This window comes from Crinia signifera, chromosome 11 (genome assembly GCF_055691185.1).
Source record: "Crinia signifera chromosome 11, ASM5569118v1, whole genome shotgun sequence".
NCBI classification, from domain to species: Eukaryota; Metazoa; Chordata; class Amphibia; order Anura; family Myobatrachidae; genus Crinia; species Crinia signifera.
The window spans coordinates 45,804,055-45,828,660 of NC_139227.1; the positions used below are offsets into that span (position 1 = coordinate 45,804,055).

The following is a 24,606-nucleotide window of genomic DNA, read 5'->3' on the forward strand; positions in this document are numbered from 1 at the left end:
GTGCTAAGTGTGCATTAACTGTGATCAGCTGGCCTGGCGTCCCCCTGCCGCGCGCGCGCCTCGTCAGACACTTCCGGCGGTCGGCTCCTGATGCTTCTGGGTGTACGCCGTGACCACATCCGGCCTCTCCGTCTCCAGTGTTTCCGGGTGCGTGGGTTAGGGGGGCGTGCTTCGTCAGTTGCGTCCGGTTACCTTGGTGATGTTGTCTGTTACCTTGGCAACCTCAGGACGTCATCTGTCTCTTGCGTAGTATTTGTTGCATGGACACGTGATGATATAAATTATGTAAATACTGGAACATGTTAGTACATGGTTAATCTTCACTTCAATGGGTTTGTGTGGATGTCTGCAATTTGAAGTGAAGATTAACCATGTACTTACATGTTCCAGTATGTACATAATTTATATCATCACGTGTCCATGCAACAAATACTACGTGGGGAAAACCACCAGAACCATGAAAGAACGCATGGCATTGCATCGCTCCTCAATAAAACAAGCTTTGGCAGGGAAGAGTTCTGACCAGCCAGTTGCAAAACACTATGTCGCAGCCAAACATACATTGACCCAATTGAAATACATGGCAATCGACCACATACCCCAATCACTAAGGGGAGGAGATCGAGCAAGGAAATTGTTGCAAATGGAAGCTAAAAAAATCTTCAACCTGAATACTCTACACCCCAATGGGTTGAATGAGAGGATGCCCTGGAATGTCTTCTGAGAATAACATCTAAAACACAGATATGGAGCAACACCTGAGCATATAACAACAAAAAACCATCCTAAAACACTACCCCGTTCCAGTTATATACAGAGAATACACTATGTTGCAGCCTTTTAGAAAAATCCTAGAAATACCTCTAACATAGCCTTGCCGTTCCAAATCAGGAAGATCAACAGCTTACAGACCCGGAGACACAAAGAACAGAGGACAATTGAATATATAAGAAGAAAGTGTCCAATAAATGGATCTGACAAGAACCCTGCCTGAAAGGAAAAAATAGCGTAACAGCATTCACACAGACAATCTAACAATTAGGCTGTCTTAGTAGTAGTCTGTGCACCTCACTTCACTATATATGCACATATCACTACAAAGTTAGCATAGTAGAAACAAAGCAGCAGAACGAAGGACTTCCTAGTAGCATGGCGTGGAGTTGAGAATAGAAAGTGTGGCGAGCGCAGCGAGCCACCGAGCCCGAAGCGTGGCGAGCGGACGCGGACACCTGTGAAGCCCGCAAGGGGACGCGTATACCTGTGAAGGTGTCCGCGTCCGCTCGCCACGCTTCGGGCTCGGTGGCTCCACACGCTCGCCACACTTTTTATTCTCAACTCCACGCCGACGTGGATAGTGGGGGTATGAAAAGGTCGGAGGATGCGTACCGCCCCCCCACGCGGGCTCGCCACACTTCGGGTTGACGTTGATCGTGGGGTCGCGTCGGTCGCATCGCATGTGATTTTTAGTGCATGCGATGGCCGCGATGGGCGCCCTTCTAGGTAAAGAGTACCAAATATTTTATAAAATTAACCAAATTCTTAACGCATAATAATTAGTCGCCGGTTTCTTTATACACTGTTTTACATTTTTTAAGTAACGTACCATTACTTTATCTTAAAGATTGGCTGACACCCTCCATAAGTAAAGGGAATATTATTGTCTTAACCATTATTTAAGCACAGGTGGCGCCACTCATCCAAAGTGTGTGTATATATATATATATATATATATTGCTCACTCAGCACAGAGAGGTCTAATTACCACCATTGCTGGAACAAAAGAAAAAAACAGAACACATTTGCAATGTTAAGTGCAGTCTAAATATATTATGTTGGGTAAGAAGATACTCTGGAATTGTGATTTTGCACGCACTTGTTCATTTTGATTTAGATTTTACAAAGTAATGGAAAATTGGTCCGGTTGTGTAATACTGCCAGTCATACTACCCATGTGCATGTAATGCTGCTATACACACGTGTATGGGCGCTCAGGGACTCACCAGTCATACTACCCATGTGCATGTAATGCTGCTATACACACACGTGTATGGGCGCTCAGGGACTCACCAGTCATACTACCCATGTGCATGTAATGCTGCTATACACACGTGTATGGGTGCTCAGGGACCCACCAGTCATACTGTCCATGTGCATGTAATGCTGTTATACACTCATATATGGGCACTCAGGGACTCGCCAGTCATACTACCCATGTGCATATAACGCTTATAAAACCCACGTATATGGGCGCTCAGGGACTCGCCAGTCATACTACCCATGTCCATGTAATGCTGCTATACACACATGTGTATGGGCGCTCAGGGACTCGCCAGTCATACTACCCATGTGCATGTAATGCTGCTATACACACATGTGTTTGGGCGCTCAGGGACTCGCCAGTCATACTACCCATGTGCATGTAATGCTGCTATACACACATGTGTATGGGCGCTCAGGGAATCGCCAGTCATACTACCCATGTGCATGTAACGCTGCTAAAACACACGTGTATGGGCGCTCAGGGACTCGCCAGTCATAGTACCCATGTGCATGTAACGCTGCTAAAACACACGTGTATGGGCGCTCAGGGACCCGCCAGTCATAGTGCCCATGTAATGCTGCTAACACACGTGTATGGGCGCTCAGGGACTCACCAGTCATAGTGCCCATGTGCATGTAATGCTGCGAACACACGTGTATGGGCGCTCAGGGACTCGCCAGTCACACTGCCCATGTGCATGTAATGCTGTTATACACACGAGTATGGGTGCTCAGGGACTCACCGGTCTTACTACCCATGTGCATGTGATGCTGCTATACACACGAGTATGGGTGCTCAGGGACTCACCAGTCATACTTCCCATGTGCATGTAACGCTGCTAAACACACGGGTACGGGAGCTCAGGGACTCACCAGTCATATTGCCTATGTGCATGTAATGCTGCTATACACATGTATATGGGCGCTCAGGGACTCGCCAGTCATACTACCCATGTGCATGTAATCGGTTGACAGGGTCAAAATGTTGACCTGTAAAAGGTAGACGTTAGTTTTTCATACTTTTTTGGTGTCAATGTCGACAAATGTCAAGTAGTTTAACAAGTACCCTGCGCTAGTCAAGCTTCGGGCTACTGCCCCCCGCCAGTATTGGTGCTTTAGGCTGCAGCCTAATCAGCCTATTGGTTAATCAGGCACTGCTTTTCTTTGTGTAATGTAACATAAAGAGAGAGAGGAAAAAAGAGTGTCCTTCAGTGGGTGCACAACAAGAAATAAATAAAATATAACCTTTATTAATATTTTCTAAAAGGCTGCGAAAATATTAAAAACATAGAACACACATTAAAACGAAGGTGGCAGGCAGATGTTGCTTGAAATGATTTATTTATTCACGTGTAGTGGTTATACAGTGTGTGGCTACCCAGGTCTGTGCAGTGGATCGCAATCTACATGAGATCCAATCCCTCCCTGCTAACAGAACCTGATGGGTGCCATGAGAGACTGGGTTAACATGCCTCTAGTCACTCAAAATGTCGACACGAACTCAGAACGGGGTGTGATTCAAATGACACTATCACTTAAATATAGGGTGCTGTGTTTAGTGAGTCACAGTCACCCAATAGGTCTATCTGGTCTGACTATTAGGGGTGTCTTCTCTGTATAAATGTCAGAGAGACCTCAACCCCGGGAGACCAATAAACAAATCACAAATAATTATTGGTGGTTTCACTGAGTGTCTCCATGTAAAGGAACCAGGGGCGCTTCAACCTCCAGAGAACACCACGTAGTATGGGGTGTATGTGAGAAACCCAATATATAGGGTGTCCTCACTGGAGCACACGTGTGAGTTCGAGCCCTTATAAGGGCATCTGAGACACCACTCTGTAGGTACACAAATCAAAATACAGTATAAGAAAAATAACAAAACAGCAACCAATCTGCCTGTGCACCGCTAGCCGGCATGCGCTTCGCAGTTAAGCTTCCTCCGGGCCAACAGTGATAGTGTCATTTGAATCACACCCCGTTCTGAGTTTGAGTGACTAGAGGCATGTTAACCCAGTCTCTCATGGCACCCATCAGGTTTTGTTAGCAGGGAGGGATTGGATCTCATGTAGATTGCGATTCACTGCACAGACCTGGGGAGCCACACACTGTAAAACCACTACACGTGAATAAATAAATCATTTCAAGCAACATCTGCCTGCCACCTTCGTTTTAATGTGTGTAATATCACCCTTGTATGTTTTATGTTTTTAATATTTTCGCAGCCTTTTAGAAAATATTAATAAAGGTTATATTTTATTTATTTCTTGTGGTGCACCCACTGAAGGACACTCTTTTTTCCTCTCTCTCTTTATGCTTCAATTACTGTGTCCAGAGGTAGCACACCCCTGCCCATACAGTTTATAAAACACTTAGGAATTACCACAGGGGTCCATCCAGACAGAAGTGTTGTGCGATTGACCAAACCCCCGTTTCCTTTGTGTAATGTAAACAGCAGGGGCAGGATGAACTATAGAGCAGATTAGTGAAGGGGTGGGGCTGCACCAGATCAGAAAGGAGCTGGTCCAGGTGGGGATCGGAGGGAGGTGCCGCCCACTAATGTCCGCTGCCTGTCAGTCATCTTCCACATCTGCCAATGCCACATCTTCCACAGAACTCCCGATATAATGTGTTACCCACTGACAGCTAAAACTAATGATCTGAATTATTCCAAACCCTCGGTAAATAAAATATTTTGCTTTCCAAAAGCAACTGTGTGGGTGCTGGTGCGTGTACAGCGTTCACATCCAGGTTGTCAGCTGTCTGGGGAATACATGAATATATTTCTAGTTATTAGGTAACCCTGTACTCAGAAACATATGGCTCCTACCCACAGATCTTGGCATCGCTGTGGTTATGGAGGAGCCAAACCCAAAACTCGCTAAACTCAGACAACTTCTCTGTAGTGGCATAACACTCGTATAATTTTATTATTATTATTATAATGAATATTACTACAATTATTATGGGGGAGGGGGTTTAACTACTTCACTGACAATTTGAAATCATATTTTTTTTTATTTAAAAGAGTTTTCAATGTATTTATGCTGTTTTGCACCCCATATGGCCATTTTAAAATAAAATCACATTGCACCTCCCCCCAATAGATCCCCGGTAGTATCACCCCACCACCCCTATAATGGTAATAGAGGCAGAGTACTCACCCCCTGTGTCAATGACACCCGTGTATTTTAGAGATGAGCAGGCTCTGATTTACTCTGATTTCAAAGCAGAATCTTATTGACTATAAACTGTCAACAACTGTCATGTGATTTGGGATAGCCAATAAGATCCTGCTTTGAAATCAGAGTAAATCACAGCCTGCACATCTCTAGACTGTATTTACACCCGCCCTACCATACACCCGTCCTACCATACAGGGCTGGAAAGATTGTACCTGGTAAGCCCATTTGGATTACATCATGGTTGATCCTACGAATCATGACTGAACCCTACGGAAAGTTGCCATGAAGAGCAGATTGGGAAAGGTGTATGATCTCCCAGACAGGATTAATCTAGTGCCAAAACCAGTAGCGGATTCACCACAAATTTACATGCGCTCAATACCATTTTTACATACATGTTCGTTGTCAGTGGTTTCTTGCTGGTTGCTGGAATTTTATGTTCATTTTCCGGGGGTTGTTAGCGGTTTCATGCTCAGGATTTCTTGCTTGTTGCCAGGTGTTTCTTGTCCATTGCTAGGGGATAATTTTCCTTGACTGGGGTTTCATGCTTGTTGCCAGGTGTTTCATGCTCGCAGGCGCTCCAGCTCTGCTAGGTAATGTGCCGCACTTCCTTGATAGACCCTTAAGGCCAGTAGAACCTTATCTTCTCCTAGGTGGCAGACATTTTTTAAGGCATTTTTGGAGCAGATTCCATGCAGACGGCCAGAACGCATGGAATCTGCATAGAACGCGCCCGTGTCCCCCAAGCCACCACTTGCCATTGCTATGCCACTGGGGTAGGGGGGAACCTGCTACATTCAGTGAGGGGAGCACTGACCTAATGCAGTAACTGAGGGGTGTAATCATTGGGATTAGAGGTGAGGGGACATGGTGCAATCAGTGATGGTGAGAAGTAATATACTGTAATAGCGTATAAGGAGGACAAACAACAAGGGGCATCTATCAGGAATGAAAACATAGTGCTATGAATTGTTTGAGGGTGGGGCCCTAAATCGTATCTAGCTTAGGGCCCCATGAGGTATAAAGGTGTATATATATATATATATATATATATATATATATATATATATATATATAATGTATATACAATGTTTGCTCACTGCCTCTTCCACATTCTTTCTGCCTCTCCGTTCATGCAGCCACATTTGTAGCGTCAGATCTCAGCAGATCAGAACGTAGGGATGGGGTGCACCTTCCAGTGCTCGGGGTGAACATTTAGGCGCTCGGTTGCAGAACCAAGGAACCGATTCTAGTTGAATCGGTCCCCTCAGTGTATTTGCACTGGGGAACAATGTTTTGGCTCTGCGCATGTGCAGGACCACTGTACGGACACCTTCAGTGACTTAAACAGCCATTGTGGTATTCATACAGGGGGGGGGGGGGGGCAGGATGGAAGCAGGCAGGGGACGTTCGCATGGGTGTCCCCATGTGAACGAAGGCCAGGCATCTGCCTTCCAGGGACGGGCGGCTGATTCGCTCGCCCGGCAGGGGGTGTTGGATAGCTCGCTAAGCAATGACTTTACACTGCTTAGTAAGTCAATCAGAATCAGGCCCCAAGTACCATTTAACTGCACGGACAGCAATTAACTTTGGCTTTTTAAGAATGACAGACAACTGGCTGAGTCTCTGTCATTACACGGGGAGGGAACGAGGTTACATATCAATTAACCTGACCCATCAGTGCGACACACAGAGGTGTGGACAGGGCTACTGTATCTCCTGCCAAGTAAACACATTCCCAGCACCCACCCTCACGCATCCTTCCCAGCCCTGGGTGCCAACCTTCTGCCAGCTGTAGAAATGACTAAAAACATTTTGAACGGTGATCAAATTGTGATTTAATTCACAGTGGGCACAGCCTGAGCAGGGATGACTAACGCCTTCGGTCAGCTCATAGGCAGAAGTAAGAAGGTCTGACAGAACCCAGCTGTAGGCACTGGAAGGTCTAAATGCCCCTGCTGGGTGTAGTGTGAGATGGATTTCCTGCACCAAGCATACTCGTAGACCCCCCCAAGAATCCGGCATTTATAGGCTGTCCAATTTAGGTCTGACAGTCCCGATTGTATGGGACTGCACCACAGGGGAGGGCAAAGGACAACTCCGCCGGCTACTTGTAACGAGATGCAGCGCTGATTTAATGGACCCTTTGGGGAGGACGTCATGGAGTAATCCCTTCCATATTACAGCAGCCCTAGAATCTCAGACAATATTGGCAACGTCTATATACCCTAGTGGCACCCCTTTGGTATGGGGCCTGGAGGCGTAGGGGGCTAAAGAGGTAGGGGGCCTGTCTCTAAAATTATCCATTAGTCTAATGTAAACTAGGGGTTCAATGTGGTATATTGTGAACTGTGGGCATTACAACATGGCCTAATAAGAACCGGAGATACATGGGCGTTTTAATAGAGGAGGAGGACCATGTGCAGCCTCCTCTGGCCCGGACCCCCTCCTCTTGAATGAATCTTACAGCACAGGTACTGACAGGACCTGGACTGGAGGAATCTTACAGCAGAGCACAGGTACTGATAGAACATGGACCCTAGGAAAATTACAGCACAGGTACTGATAGAACATGGACCGGAGGAAACTTACAGCACAGGTACTGACAGAACATGGAACGGAGGAATCTTACAGCACAGGTACTGACAGAACATGGAACGGAGGAATCTTACAGCACAGGTACTGACAGAACATGGAACGGAGGAATCTTACAGCACAGGTACTGACAGAACATGGAACGGAGGAATCTTACAGCACAGGTACTGACAGAACATGGAACGGAGGAATCTTACAGCACAGGTACTGACAGAACATGAAACGGATGAATCTTACAGGACAGGTACTGACGGGACATGGACCAGAGGAATCTTACAGCACAGGTACTGACAGGACATGGACTGGAGGAATCTTACAGCACAGGTACTGACAGGACATGGACCGGAGGAATCTTACAGCACAGGTACTGACAGAACATGGAACGGATGAATCTTACAGCACAGGTACTGACAGAACATGAAACGGAGGAATCTTACAGCACAGGTACTGACGGGACATGGACCAGAGGAATCTTACAGCACAGGTACTGACAGAACATGAAACGGATGAATCTTACAGCACAGGTACTGACGGGACATGGACCAGAGGAATCTTACAGCACAGGTACTGACAGGACATGGACCGGAGGAATCTTACAGCACAGGTACTGACAGGACATGGACCGGAGGAATCTTACAGCACAGGTACTGACAGAACATGAAACGGATGAATCTTACAGCACAGGTACTGACGGGACATGGACCAGAGGAATCTTACAGCACAGGTACTGACAGGACATGGACTGGAGGAATCTTACAGCACAGGTACTGACAGAACATGAAACGGATGAATCTTACAGCACAGGTACTGACAGGACATGGACCAGAGGAATCTTACAGCACAGGTACTGACAGAACATGAAACGGAGGAATCTTACAGCACAGGTACTGACGGGACATGGACCAGAGGAATCTTACAGCACAGGTACTGACAGAACATGAAACGGATGAATCTTACAGCACAGGTACTGACGGGACATGGACCAGAGGAATCTTACAGCACAGGTACTGACAGGACATGGACCGGAGGACTCTTACAGCACAGGTACTGACAGGACATGGACCGGAGGAATCTTACAGCACAGGTACTGACAGAACATGAAACGGATGAATCTTACAGCACAGGTACTGACGGGACATGGACCAGAGGAATCTTACAGCACAGGTACTGACAGGACATGGACTGGAGGAATCTTACAGCACAGGTACTGACAGAACATGAAACGGATGAATCTTACAGCACAGGTACTGACAGGACATGGACCAGAGGAATCTTACAGCACAGGTACTGACAGAACATGAAACGGATGAATCTTACAGCACAGGTACTGACGGGACATGGACCAGAGGAATCTTACAGCACAGGTACTGACAGAACATGAAACGGATGAATCTTACAGCACAGGTACTGACGGGACATGGACCGGAGGAATCTTACAGCACAGGTACTGACAGGACATGGACCGGAGGAATCTTACAGCACAGGTACTGACAGAACATGGACCAGAGTGGTGGGAGAATAAAATAGTGTGCCGAGCATAGCGAGGCTCTGTGCATAAAGCATGGCGAACGCAACGAGCCATGCGAAGGAATGCGGTGCAACGTTACGAATGTCAACATTCGGGATGGGAAAAAAGTGAAAAACCCCATGCCGACCTAATGCTTGTTTCGACCTAATGACCCTGTTGACCTAACCTCGTGTCGATCTTCTGGGGGTGTTGACCTTGGCCCATGTCGACCTAATGCATGTTGACCTTCCTCCTGTCGACCCTATGACCCATAAACGGTTAGACAAGCGCAAGTGTGTCTCAGCACAAGTGTATCTCAGAACAGGTGTATCCCTGTAAGGGGCAGGGAGATGGGAATAGGTAAGACAAGCTTAGATGTATCACAGCAGGGGGGCAGAGAGCTGCCGGTCGGTCAAACAAGCACAAGTGTATCTCAGCACAGGTGTATCTCAGCAGAGGGACAGGGAGATGGAGCCAGGTCAGACAAGCACAGGTGCATATCAGCAGAGGGACAGGGAGATGGAGCCAGGTCAGACAAGCACAGGTGCATATCAGCAGAGGGACTTGGAGATGGGAGCAGGTCAGACAAGCACAGGTGTATTTCAGCAGAGGGGCAGGGAGCTGTGGACAGGTCAGACAAGCACAGGTGTATCTCAGCGCAGGTATATCTCAGCAGAAGGGCAGGGAGATGGGGGCAGGTCAGACAAGCACAGGTGTATCTCAGCAGATTGGCAGGAAGATGGAGCCAGGTCAGACAGGCCCAGGTGTATCTCAGCAGAGGAGCAGGGAGATGGGGACAAGTCAGACAAGCACAGGTGTATCTCAGCAGAGGAGCAGGGAGATGGGGCAGGTCAGACAAGCACAGGTGTATCTCAGCAGAGGAGCAGGGAGATGGAGCCAGGTCAGACAAGCACAGGTGTATCTCAGCAGAGGAGCAGGGAGATGGGGACAGGTCAGACAGGCACAGGTGTATTTCAGCAGAGTAGCAAGGAGATGGGGGCAGGTCAGACAAGCACCGGCGTAACTCAACAGAGGGGCAGGGAGATTGGGGTCAGACAGGCACAGGTGTATCTCAGCAGATTGGCAGGGAGATGGAGATAGTTCAGACAGGCACAGGTGTAACTCAGCGGAGGAGCAGGGAGATGGAGGCAGGTCAGACAGGCACAGGTGTATCTCAGGACAGGTATATCTCAGCAGAAGTGCAGGGAGATGGGGGCAGGTCAGACAGGCACAGGTGTATTATCTCAGCAGAGGGGCAGGGAGCTGTAGATAGGTCATACAAGCACAGGTGTGTCTCAGAAGAGGGGTAGGGAGCTGTAGATAGGTCAGACAAGCACAGGTGCATATCAGCAGAGGAGCAGGGAGATGGGGACAGGTCAGACAGGCACAGGTGTATTTCAGCAGAGGAGCAGGGAGATGGGGGCAGGTCAGACAAGCACAAGTGTATCTCAGCGCAGCGCAGGTATATCTAAGCAGAAGTGCAGGGAGATGGGAGCAGGTCAGACAAACACAGGTGCATTTCAGCAGATTGGCAGGGAGATGGAGCCAGGACAGACAAGCGCAGGTGTATCTCAGCAGAGGAGCAGGGAGATGGGGGTAGGTCAGACAAGCACAGGTGTATCTCAGCAGAGGAGCAGGGAGATGGGGGCAGGTCAGACAAGCACAGGTGTAACTCAGCAGAGGGGCAGGGAGATGGGGACAGGTCAGACAGGCACAGGTGTATCTCAGCAGAGGAGCATGGAGATGGGGACTGGTCAGACAAGTGCAGGTGTATCTCAGCAGAGGAGCAGGGAGATGGGGGCAGGTCAGACAAGTGCAGGTGTATCTCAGCAGAGGGGCAGGGAGATGGGGACTGGTCAGACAAGCGCAGGTGTATCTCAGCAATGGAGCAGGGAGATGGGGACAGGTCAGACAAGCACAAGTGTAGCTCAGTGCAGGTATATCTCAGCAGAGGAGCAGGGAGATGGGGACTGGTCAGACAAGCACAGGTGTATCTCAGCAGAGGAGCTGGGAGATGGCGGCAGGTCAGACAAGTGCAGGTGTATCTCAGCAGAGGAGCAGGGAGATGGGGGCAGGTCAGACAAGCGCAGGTGTATCACAGCAGAGGGGCAGGGAGATGGGGACTGGTCAGGCAAGCACAGGTGTATCTCAGCAGAGGAGCAGGGAGATGGCGGCAGGTCAGACAAGCGCAGGTGTATCTCAGCAGAGGAGCAGGGAGATGGGGGCAGGTCAGACAAGCATAGGTGTATCTCAGCAAAGGTACAGGCAGATGGGGGCAGGTCAGACAAGCACAGGTGTATCTCAGCAAAGGTACAGGGAGATGAGGGCAGGTCAGACAAGCACAGGTGTATTTCAGCAGAGGAGCAGGGAGATGGGGCAGGCCAGACAAGCACAGGTGTATCTCAGCAGAGGAGCAGGGAGATGGGGGCAGGTCAGACAAGCGCAGGTGTATCTCAGCAGAGGAGCAGGGAGATGGGGGCAGGTCAGACAAGCGCAGGTGTATCTCAGCAGAGGAGCAGGGAGATGGGGACAGATCAGACAAGCACAGGTGTAACTCAGCAGAGGGGCAGGGAGATGGGGACAGGTCAGACAGTCACAGGTGTATCTCAGCAATGGAGCAGGGAGATGGGGACAGATCAGACAAGCACATGTGTATCTCAGCAATGGAGCAGGGAGATGGGGACAGATCAGACAAGCACAGGTGTATCTCAGCAAAAGGGTAGGGAAATTTCTCCCTGTGTTATAAAAGTGGATCAGATTCCCAGTCACTGTGAATTATAAGGATATAATGTACAGAGGCATGTACTTAGCTATTAGATCCATTGCCTTCCAATCAGCCTTGTTCCCAAGTGAGGAAGTTATCACACCCAGGAACACAAGTGATGAGATTTGGTAAGAAATCTCCAGTTTTTTTTAAAGCGGCAATCATTTACACTGCAAAACCAGTTTGATTTTGCAGTGTAAATGATTGCTGCTTTAAAAAAAAACTGGAGACTTCTTACCAAATCTCTGACTCTCTGAGGGGCGCATTTATCAAGATCGCCTGGGTGGAATATTACCGCCCAGGATCGCATTGTAAAATGCGATCATATCACCTGAATGTATCAAGTTTGAGGGTGCAGGGACAGGGCTCCGAAAGGAGCCTGTCCCTGCGAAGCCCTGACCCGGAAGCCGGGAGGTCTGTGCATGCGCGGTTATGCGCTGACCCCCCCGTGACCCCGCTGACCGCACTGCCGCTCGGGCAGTGCGATATGTAGCCATAGGCTACAACGGGCTATCGCCATAGAATGGCGATAGCCCATGGCTGCGATGCCGGGCTGCCCGATGTTGATACATCGGGCAGTTTTGCATCCCCCATAGAAACCTATAGGGGATGCGGCCGGCAGCTCTGCAGGGGGGTATCGCAGCAGGGATCGGAGATCCCTGCTGAGGTCCCCTTTAATACATTTAGGTGATACTTAGTAATTGCGGCTAAACCCCGAAAACGTGTGTTTTCGGGGATTTAGCCGCAAATATTGCTTGATAAATGGGCCCCTAAATCTCTCATCCTATTACATTTCACCCACACAGTCCATAAGAGGACAACATCCTCGCAGAAGCTAGCAATGTTTCTGCAACATGGATAGCATTGTACAATCCCCTCTCAATACTTACTTTGAGATTGAATATTACAATAAATACAAAGGCAATATAAAGAATAACTGGTTCCCATATTGCGACCATATTGACAGTGATGGAAGTGTGCCCCGGCGATAAATCTCTCTGGTCGCTGATGAAAAGGAGACACTGAGCAATATATTGCTCAGCAATATATCTCCCCCCCCCCCCCCATCCCCCCCGTGTGTACGCACCTTAGCATACTGTCACACAGGAAACAAGTGCAAACACAGGTGCACACTCTAAGTACTAAACACTGTAAAGGTGGTGTACAAACGGGGCGATATATCACTAAGTGTCCCGTTTTCATCAGCGACCAGAGATGTCGGGAGAAGATGCAGGGGAAGTCGCTGGTCGGAGGAGAATGCTCCTCCGACCAGCAAGCATTAGGGGGCTGAAAACCGGAGCGCGTACCTGGCGAGTTATCGCTCTGCACACTCCAATCGCTGGCAATATGGTCACTCAGTGCTCACTTTAGTGCCCCACCTGATGACGTCACCTGGGCGCGGCTGCTATGCCTCAGTTTTACTCTGTTATATTGCAGTTTATTCTAATTGTCCTGAGTGGCAGTGTTTGGAAGTTAGGGTGTAATTTTGGTTGACTCAGTAAGCTGCGAAGCTCGCAACTTACCGAGGACCAAAGTGCCCGTCCCGTCACCCCGCTGAAAAAACGCCCCTCCCGCCGCCATATCCCCTTGCAACCATGCGAGGGGATGTGTTGTGAAAACACATCTCATCGCATGTATCCGCAGCAGGAGAAATGATTTCTCCTGGGCTTGCAAATAGAAGTCAATAAAGACCAACTTATATTTTGCAAGCTCCGGGATGAAGACAGGGCGGGGAGCTAACATCATGTGACGTCAGCCGCCTGCCCCTGGTACACTGCAGCACATCTGCATTTGCATGGGAACGTCTGTGTTTGCATGGGGACATCCATGAAAGGCTTTCCCATGCCCCATTGCCGCCACCGCCTGGACCCGAAACCTGCCCCCCCCATGACCACAGTGCAGGTCGGTGATGGTGCCCGCACAGAAGCCCTGTACATTCGCATCGGTCCCCTGTGCGAACACGCGGGGAACAGATCAGATCAAGTGTGCATTTTCTCTTTTTTTTCCCTGTGTGGATCTACAAGCTCAGCTTGGTACTATGGGCCTTATTCTGATCGGTGCGGCCGGATCCGAATATGCGGCCAGGACCGTGCGTGCGAAACCCCGCCTTCCATACGGATCGCCAACTCCGTCCGTACGCGGTAAGAAGCTGGCCGAACGGACCGCACGTGTATTTTTCATGGAATACGCCTCCTCCATCTCAGGGAACCTCCCCCATCATTCGATGGTCGCAGACCATCGAATGCAGGACCGAGTGGTCCACCAGCTCCCGCAACCTCAGACCACACGGACATTTTTCGGTGCCAAAGCAGGGATCTGGCCGGGCAGCTGACATCCGGCGATGTCATATGTCCGCCCCCTACACGTGCGTCACGACTGCATTACCATACGTACGCCCAGCGTTTGCATATGGTAATGAGCCCATATAGCCCTTCACGCCCCTCTCCACCCCCTGTTCGGAGTGTTCACATTTCATGCGGGATTTGGCTGTACGCCCCGCTCGCACATGCGCAGAGACGCCTCTGCACATGTGCAGACACAAAACATCGGCGGCACGAACGCACGCGGATATAACGGCACCAACCAGAATAAGGGCCAAAGTCTCATTAAATATAGAATTAAGGTGTGCAGGCCAGTCCCCGTCCCCTGCCATGTAATCTAACATACGCAGTAATACAAAAATATACAGAAACATGGCATTTGGAAAATAATTATTAACAGTTTCTTATACAGCGCACACATATTCCGCTGCACTTTACAGAGAATATTTGAACATTCACACCAGTCCCTGCCCCAGTGGAGCTTACAGTCTATATTCCCTATCACATGAACAAACAGACATTCTAGGGTTAATTTGATGGGAGCCAATTAGCCTACCAGTATATTTTTGGATTGTGGGAGAAAACCAGAGTACCCGGAGGAAACCCACGCAAGTACGGGGAGAATATACAAACTCTGCACAGTTAGAGCCATGGTGGGAATGGAACCCATGACCTCAGCGCTGTGAGGCAGTAATGCTAACCATTACACCGTCCTTACTGCTGTAATTCACAAGACTGAAAACGTAAGAGACAATTGCCTTATTGTGCAATATGGGGAACAAGAATTCATGACCCTATTTACTATTAAGATGCTGTTTGTTTTTATCTTGAATATAAAAAGGACAATAAAAATAACCCGACTTTTAAGTTGCTAGTTGAATTAGATCATATTAATAGTAACCAACACCCCATGTCACAGATACGGATCAATGTTAGCAGATAGTACATCATTAAACAAGTATTAAGCCGATAGAAGAGCAATGGAAATAGGTTCCACCATAGCTATTGAAGCTCAGACATAACACCAGGTTGGGATTTACTATTGGGGTGACTTCAGAGCGGCAATGATGTTATACAATGGTCTTGGCCCTTGTGGACTACCAATATACTGTTTTATATATTGCTGCCAAATCAATAAGTCATTGATATCCGTTTTCTATTCTCTCGCTCCTAAAGGGTTAAGTATAAAATGAACAGATCTGACATTAATGACAGCGCACATCACAGCCGGACCGAGCCCTCATCTCCTAAATGTATCTCAAATCAGGATCTATACAATTGCTGTAGAAGCCTGAAACGGTAGCACGGTTCTACCACGTTCTTATAGTACCAGCTACTGTACATTACCCAGCAAGGCTGTCATTGAAGGAATGAGACCACGGAATGGAATAATTCAGATAAATGCACATTTCCCACGAAGAAGATGTTCTACAGGGGTCAGTTTGTCAGAATTTTTTGGGTTGATCAAACACAACAGGGAAAGCTCCAGGTTTCAAAAGGCTCTTCTATGGCTATATTCAGAATAATACCTTTTATTCTGTACACGTGGGTTCCGGACTGCCTATTTGCATGGTGTCATGTATTTGTGCATTTAGGGGGTCATTCTGGATGACTCACAAAGCTGTGAATTAAACCAGCCAATTAAAAGTCGCCTGCATGAACACCCGCCCCAGCCTGCATGGTGAATATGGCCGACTATAGATGATTTCTTAAGCGTTCGCAAATCTAAGTCACTCTCTGGTGACTCAGATTTGCTGCACCCACCTACGTGAACAGGGCGGGCAGCTGACATCCAGTGATGGCGCCATTAGCATGGGAACCCATGGACACGACCTGTGCCCTCTGCTCCGAGCGAACGGGCCAGCGGATCCGTTCGAAAACAGAGCCTGCACATGTGCATAATTGCTTATGCGTGGTAGCAGAACATTGCTCTCCCGTGCGAACGCGTGGGGAGTCAATAAACTGGAATTACCTCCTTAGATCACTTTACAGTAAACCTAGACATGAGACATGTTTCCAGTGCTCAGAGGTCCACATAGAAATCTGTCCTATGTGTCTAGAGCAATGGTTCTCAAATTCGGTGCTCAAGACTCCACACAGTTCACGTTTTCCAGGTCACCTGACAGGTGCACTCATTACTCACTGACACATTTTAAAAGATTCACAGGTAAAGCTAATTATTTCACTTGTGATTCTGTGAGGAAACCTCCAAAACATGCACTGAGGACCGACTTTGAGAACCTGTTGTCTAGAGCAGTGGTTCTCAACCTCGGTCCTTAAGGACCCCCCCAACAGTAGAGGTGAGCAGTTTTGGTTTTGGATCTGTATCTGCCTCCGATTTTGGATCTGTATTTGGTTTGCCAAAACCGCCCTTTCTAGTTTTGGATCTGTATTTTCTTTTTAAAACTCATAAAAACAGCTAAACTCACAGCATTTTGGCCTGTTTTTGTTCCTATGGTGTTATTAACCTCAATTACCTTTATTTCCACTCATTCCTGTCTATTTTGAACACTTTCAAAAATAATATTGTGACACTTTAATAAACTATATGAAGAAATGCTCCCAACAGCGCCTAAAGAGAAGAGGAGCAAGATGGAACTGTCCTTGGGACCTCCCAACCTTACGTTGTATAAACAGGCAGGGCCGGATTAACAATGGGCCTGATGGAGCTACAATAGGCCCATTTTGTAGCTGAGGGCCAGGGCTTTCCAACGAGCCCGGCTCCGCATCACTAGACCCCCGGGACCCGGAGATACCTCCAGGCAAAGCTGGAACGTTTTCCCCATAGGATATCATGGGACCTGCTAATTCCGACCCCCACCCAGTTCCAACGGCTGGCAGGTCCCCCTCCAGCATCACAGAAGCTCAAGGATGATCTCAGTCGAACCCAAATCTGACCAAACCTTCAATCTGATACCAGGCTGGTCCATATGGTTTCATTAATTCTAGCGATATTGTGGGTAAACCGATTTTTTCATTTCTAAAATGTAAATTCATGGCTGTTCATGTTGTTTGAGGACAGATTTCTCTGGAACCTTCAATCTGATACCAGGCTGGTCCATATGGGTTCATTAATTCTAGCGATATTGTGGGTAAACCGATTTTTTCATTTCTAAAATGTAAATTCATGGCTGTTCATGTTGTTTGAGGACAGATTTCTCTGGAACCAAATGGCGCAGTTTCACATGACCAAAATCATTTGAAGCACACATGTAAATGGGTCAGTTGGTTCCAAAGATATAGCGGGTTGTTTAAAGGGGGGGTGGGGGTGGTTTTCTCACCCCCTCACACCAGAAAATGACTAGGCTGGTGTAAAAGGGGTGTCCCTGCATAATCCTGGGACCATATTCCCGGGTAAGTCCCTGCATTTTCTTGCGTAAAAGGGGTATTATTTCAAATAGCTGGGACATGCAGTGCTCTGAATACAGCCGGGCAGCCCCCTGCTCTCTGCCTGGCTGTCAATGGCTGTCATTTCTGCCCTGCGGCGGCTGTCCCCCAGTTACCGAGAGCATGTATTCCCCCTTGGCAATGAGCATGGAACCCCAGGCAATGAGCATGGAACCCCTGGAAATGAGCATGTAGGTAAGCAGCACTTATGTAGCATCATTTTTAATAGGCATTATGGTGTTTGGCATAATACATAATGGACATTATGGTGTGTGGCTTAACATGTAATGGGCATTATGGTGTAAATTTTTAATGCATCATTGCTCATTCTGTTTGGTATTGTGTGTATTTTGGCTCAATCCATGTGGCAAAATGTGAATTTTGCCTTAATCCGTGTGCCATAGTGTGAATTTTGGCTCTGTCTGTGTGAATTTTGGCTTATCCCATGTGGCATAATGTGTAAGAGGCAAATACAGTATAAGGGGGTTACTATTGTGTTGCATGATTAGTATAAGGGGTATATGGTGTGGTAATCTTAGGTGACCACATAAAAGGTGCTGAAATGTTGTCTACCAAGTTTCGGCTTTCAGTATTTTTTTTATGACTGGAGTGCTGCCTCACCCTGCAAGTATCTTAGGACATTGACATTCTGCGGGTGGACCTTTGGAGGACACCCGTTAATATATCTCCCTGCATTTTTGCTATTCCAGCCCCCTGCCTTTTCCAGGCATATATAATTAGTTAAAAGTATTCACACAAATAGAGACACACCCATGATCAGACCACCCAAACAGAACACTGGTCACGCCCCCCACATTATTAGGTGCTGGCCACAACCCCTATTATTGCGCATAATAGGCCCTTGATAATTTTCAGCTCCTGGCCCATTTAGACCTTAATCTGGCACTGTAAACAGGACATGCACACTTTAACAAACCAATCATTTCAGCCACAGGGTCTGCCATATGACTGTGGCTGTGTTTGGGTCCCCACAAAAAAAAAAAAGCTCCAAACAGAGCGTAATGGTCACCACAGTCTCACAGTATCGTAATAACACAGCTAGGGTATGGACAGCAGTCACAGTACCGTATAAACAGATGGGGCACAGAAAGCAGTCACAGTACCGTATAAACAGATGGGGTACCAGCAGTCACAGTACCGTATAAACAGATGGGGTATGGACAGCAGTCACAGTACCGTATAAACAGATGGGGTACGGACAGCAGTCACAGTACCGTATAAACAGATGGGGTACGGACAGCAGTTACAGTACAATATAAACACATGGGGTACAGACAGCAGCCACAGTACCGTATAAACAGATGGGGTACGGAGAGCAGTCACAGTACCATATAAACAGATGGGGTACAGACAGCAGCCACAGTACCATATAAACAGATGGGGTACGGACAGCAGTCACACTACTAGAGCCGGCCCTAGCCTAAATGACGCCCTAGGCAAGATTTTGGCTGGTGCCCCCTAGCACGGCCACTAGTTCCGCCTCTGACCCTGCTCCCCTTTCCCATCACCATCAACCCTCATCATAGCAGTCATCATTTTGGTGCTCCTACCCGCAATATTTTAAATAGAAACAGTGCACACATTCGGTGCGCAGCAGTGGTCGAAGTGGAAATTTTGAAGTGGGGGTATGAAAATTTTGAAGTGGGGGTATGGAAAAGTAAAGAGTGAATATAGTGCGCACCTTCGGACACCCCCCTGTCCATCAACGTCCCCTGCCAGACTGCCCCGTTGTACAGGGGTATTACAAAAGCACAATATGTGCTGCTAAGTGATCAGAGAGCATCCTGAGGGGGAAAAAAAACTTTTTTTTTTTATCTTCAGATTAAAGTGGGGGTATGCCATACCCCCGTATACCGCCCCACTTCGACCACTGGTGCGCAGCCCAAACAGGGGTGTGTTCTTGCTGGGAAGGGGCATGGCCACCCAATAGTACCCCCAATTCAAATTATGCCACACAGTAGTGCCACTTTATTCACATTATATCATGCGATGGTGTCCCTTATTCACTTTACATCACACAGTAGTACCAATTTGCCTTATGTACATTACTCCTCACATTATTCCCTTAGAAAAAAACCCTGAGAAAATATTGTATTTTAAGCACCTCCATAACCACACTGCAACCCAGCACAAAGCAATGTGTGCTGGGCAGAGGAGAAGAGCTGCAGCTGCTGCTGTCACTTAAGGGGAGGGTGCCCGGGGCCCCCACTGGGCCCTTCCATCAGACTTTGGCCTGGGTAATTTGTACCCCCTACCTCTTTCTCTCGGCACCCCTGATAATACCACACAGTAATGCCCCTTACACATGACACACATTATTAATGTCCTTATAACCATAATGCCCCTTACACATTATGCCAATCTTTATTAATGCCCTTCATACACATAATGACACACATAATGCCCCTTACACATATGTTGCACATTATTAATGCCCTTATACACGACACACATAATGCCCATTACACATATGTCGCACATTATTAATTCATGTATACATGACACAAATAATGCCCCTTACACATATGCCGAATACTATTGCACAACCAACCCACCCGCAGACAGCTCTCGCACAGCCGCTAACACTGTGACCTCTGCCTCTGCTTGGATACAGATGTTTCCTCATACATCTTGCTTCAATAGGCCATGCAGCTCCTGGCTAAAATGGGTGCATTTTTTGATGAAAATTCATCATATTTGCATTATTATGTGACCAGGACACACAATGAGCTTCCGATGATTAAAATGATATGTGGCATGCCTATATTCTGTGTGCGACTGTGACTGTATCTGCATACGGAATGCTATGTTACAGTGATTTCCATGAATACACTATTTCATATGCAGATACAGCCTCACTCACACACAGAATATAGGCATGCTGCATATCATTTTAATCAGCAGAAGCTGCTGATGCCCCTAGGCATTCCAAATGACCTAGGCAATTGCCTAGTTTGCCTATGCCTAAGGCCGGCTCTGCACACTACCGTATAAACAGATGGGGTACGGACAGCTGTCACAGTACCTTATAAACAGATGGGGTACGGACAGTACTCACAGTACCTTATAAACAGATGGGGTACGGAGCTATGGAGAGCAGTCACAGTACGTGGGACAGAGAAACATTATTTTTTAAAACTTTTAATAATTTTAACCCCTTCCCGACATATGACGTACATGTACGTCATATGACGGTTGCGGGGGAATCAAGCCAGCTCACGGAGTGAGCTGGCTTGAAAGAGAGCAGGTAATGGCTGTATATTACAGCCAGGTACCTGCTCTCACGGCCACGAGCGGCGAGTTCGCCGATCGTGGCCGTTTAACCCTTTAAGCACCGCGGGCAAAGCGCCCGCAGTGCTTAAATAGCTGATCGGAGGGGGGGCGCCCCCCTCCGGCGCCGATCGGGGCCCCCCGCGGCGAGATCGGAGGGTGCCGATCGGTTGTCATGGCAGCCAGGGGTCTAATGTAGACCCCTGTGCTGGCCATGTCAGCATTCCTATTACATCCTGCCTGAGGCAGGATGTAATAGGAAGTGCTGAAAATCACTATGTTCAGCCATAGAGCTCTATGGCTGAACCTAGTACAGGCGATCGCGCCCCCTAGTGGTCAAGTACACTAGGGGGCCTTGTAGTAAAAGTAAAAAAAAAAAAAAAAAAAAGTAAAAAAAAAAAAAAAAAAAATATTAAAAGTTCAAATCACCCCCCTTTCCCCATTTCACAAATAAAAAAAAAATAAAAAATAAAAAAAATAAACATATTTGGTATCGCCGCATTCCTAAAAGTCCGATCTATTAAAATATAACATTAGTTATGCTGCACGGTTAAAGGCGTAAACGGAAAAAAATTCCCAACGCCAAAACTACGTTTTTTGGTCGCATCGCCTACCCAAAAAAATGTAACTAAAAGAGATCAGAAAGTCGCACATATCCCATAATGGTATTAATTAAAAAGTACACTTCAGCCTGCAAAAAATGAGCCCTCACCCAGGTCCGTAGGTGGAAAAATAAAAAAAGTTATAAGCCGCAGAACATGGCGACGCGACGCAAATTAGAAAAACCGTAAAATTTTCTATTTTTTTTTTGTGGTAAAACGTAACGAAAACTATATAAGTTTGGTATCACCGGAATCGTAACGACCCATAGAATAAAGATAACCCATCATTTTAAACGAACTATGAACTCCAAAAAAAACGTAAGTATCGGCACATACTACACACAGTGGGTGTACAGTATGCAGTGCACTGCACACACTGGGTTATGTGGAGTTATACACTATAAAACAATACTGCTGGCGGTGCTACTAAATAAAATTAAAACTTGTGGCCACTGCCTAAAGTGCCTATGAAACAAAGCTAGTGCCTCTGCCCACTGCCAGTGCCTTTAAAATAAAACAAAGCTGCCCACAGTTTTTTTGTTTAAAACAACTTTTTAGCAGAGCGCGCCAGCGGAACGTGATGTCTGCAGGCTTGGATCCCATATAATGGCGCAAGCCGCTGGCTCAGCGCCTTATATGGAATCCAAGTCTAGCGAGAATCCGACGGTGGGAAGGCACCGTTCGGCCTCGCTTTGGGATCAGAGTCTGGCGGGAATTGCCGAGCCGCGACTCGGCAATACTCTCGGATCCCCAAGTTCGTAGAGGTTCGTATTCTTCAGAATACGGACCGCACATCTCTACCCAACAGTGCACATTTTCGAGGTCTCCATGCAGAATCACAGGTGAACTAATTAGCTCCACCTGTGATCTTTTAAAATGTGTCAGTGAATAATGAGTGCACCTGCCAGGAGACCTGGAAACCGTGCACTGTTAGGGGTCCTTGAGGACTGAGGTTGAGAACCACAGAGTGATGGGGAACCTTTGGCCCTCTAGCTGTTGTTTAACTACACATCCCAGCATGCCCTGCTACAGTTTTGCTGTTTGGCAATGCTAAGACTGTTGCAGGGCATATTGGGATGTGTAGTTCAACAACAGCTGGAGTGCTAAAGGTTTCCCATCACTGGTTTGAATGCATCAGCCTAGCAGTAAAGTGTCCATGTAAATGATTATAACACATTACAGGTTGAGTATCCCTTATCCAAATATATTCCAGAAAGTGAAAAAAATATATATATTTTTTTTGCTAAAAGCACAATATGTAACTGGCATTAAGTATGTGCAAAAAAATTATTGCTTTCCATTCAAATTAAGTCATACTTGCCTACCTGACCCTCTCCATGCGGGAGAAAATGCTCTGTTCCTGGACTTCCCTGGTAATGTATGATTGCCATCACCTGTGGGGAGCTAGGTAAAGGTGTTTCACCACAGGTGATGGCAATCATACATTACCTGGGTAGTCCAGGAACAGAGCATTTTCTCCCTCATGGAGAGGATCAGGTAGGCAAGTATGTGATAGGCACTCTATAGTGACATATTCATATAAATAAACTATATTCCATAGCAGTGGTTCCCAAACTCAGCCCTCAGAACACCATAACAGTCCAGGAGGTTTAAGGATATCCCTGCTTAAGCACATGTGACTTAAAAATCACCTCAGTCAGTTTGATTGTACCATCTGTGCACAATCATGAGGATTGAGTTTGGTAAGCCCTGCTCCCGAGCATGCTTAGGTCACCTGTAGCTCACGGTTGCCTACCTGACCCTCTCCTTCAGGGAGAAAATGCTGTGTTCCTGGACTTCCCTGGTAATGTATGATTGCCATCACCTGTGGTGAAACACCTTTCTTTTCAATTACCTAGATCCCCACAGGTGATGGTAATCATACATTACCAGGGAAGTCCAGGACAGAGCATTTTCTCCCTGAAGGAGAGGGTCAGGTAGGCAACCCTGCTGTAGCTCTCCAGCTGGTGTAGAACTAGACGTGCAGTGACTGCCTCTATCCCAGACAAGTAACCGTGCTGTAAAAGCATAATCTATAGACCAAAAGCATACCGCAAATTTCTTTATGTAGTCAGAGACGCTGAATCCTCCCGTTGCCAGGCGGATGGACCTGTGGAGGGTAGATTCCTGATACAGGGTCCCCATTTTCTCCCCTGGGGACCCACCTGCCACCAAAAGTCCTTTGCGAAAGTGGAAAAAAACAAAAAGCTTCCAGTCTGTCGGTCTGTGTGGATCATGTAGGAATTGTGTTTTGAAGATAGTAGAGGAATGTCTTTATCAGGCTCAGTTCCAGGCCTCCCAGCCCTGTCAGAGCCTTATCTCTTGGCCTGCGGAATATAGCTTCCTGCAGAGGAGATACTGGCAGGTGGCAAAATCTCCCAACACTTTCCCTAGAAAGGACCTTATGGATGGGCCTATTTATCATGAATTATTTGGAGGATTTGACCAGCAGTATTATGTACTGTGGAGGTATTGCAGCAGATATTGCCGATAACTGTCACGGTCCTTCCATTTTTATCTGCTATTGCAAATATGCAGTCTCAGATCACAAGCCATGGGAGGAGGGCTGGTTGAGGGATAGGAAGACCCAGGAGAAGGATACAGGCAGGTTGGGAAGACAAGGTATTAAGCAGCCCATACACGCTGCTATGAGTGCTGACCCGATGTGTGCTTTGAGGTGCGCGCTCCCGCGCACCTCATCGCACAGTACAAAAAGTATGTGCTTGCACATACGTTTTGTACCTAGTTCTCATCAAATCGCATCGCATTGCATGCACAACGTGTGCACATGCAATGCAATGCGATCCGTGCTAGTACAGCACGGAAAGCACGCTTATAAAGCAGCGTGTATGGGCTGCTTTAGGGCTTTTGGATGGGGAGGTGGAGCAAGTAGGAGGAGATAAGTGTGTTGGGA

At 47.4% G+C, this 24,606-nt stretch overlaps 1 protein-coding gene across 2 annotated transcripts in view; it reads right to left on the minus strand.

Annotated features, from left to right (window-relative positions):
* Positions 1 to 24,020, minus strand: part of MYLK3 (myosin light chain kinase 3) — an 87,682-nt gene extending 63,662 nt beyond the window's left edge. The window contains exon 1 of one of the 2 annotated variants that reach the window (XM_083163695.1): positions 23,745 to 24,020. In XM_083163695.1, coding sequence (XP_083019821.1) covers positions 23,745 to 23,837 — 93 coding nt within the window. In that variant the 5' untranslated portion in view covers positions 23,838 to 24,020. Of the gene's footprint in view, positions 1 to 23,448; positions 23,530 to 23,744 lie in introns of those variants that run through there. The other variant, XM_083163696.1, reaches the window with a different exon arrangement.
* Positions 24,021 to 24,606: the final 586 nt, after the last annotated feature.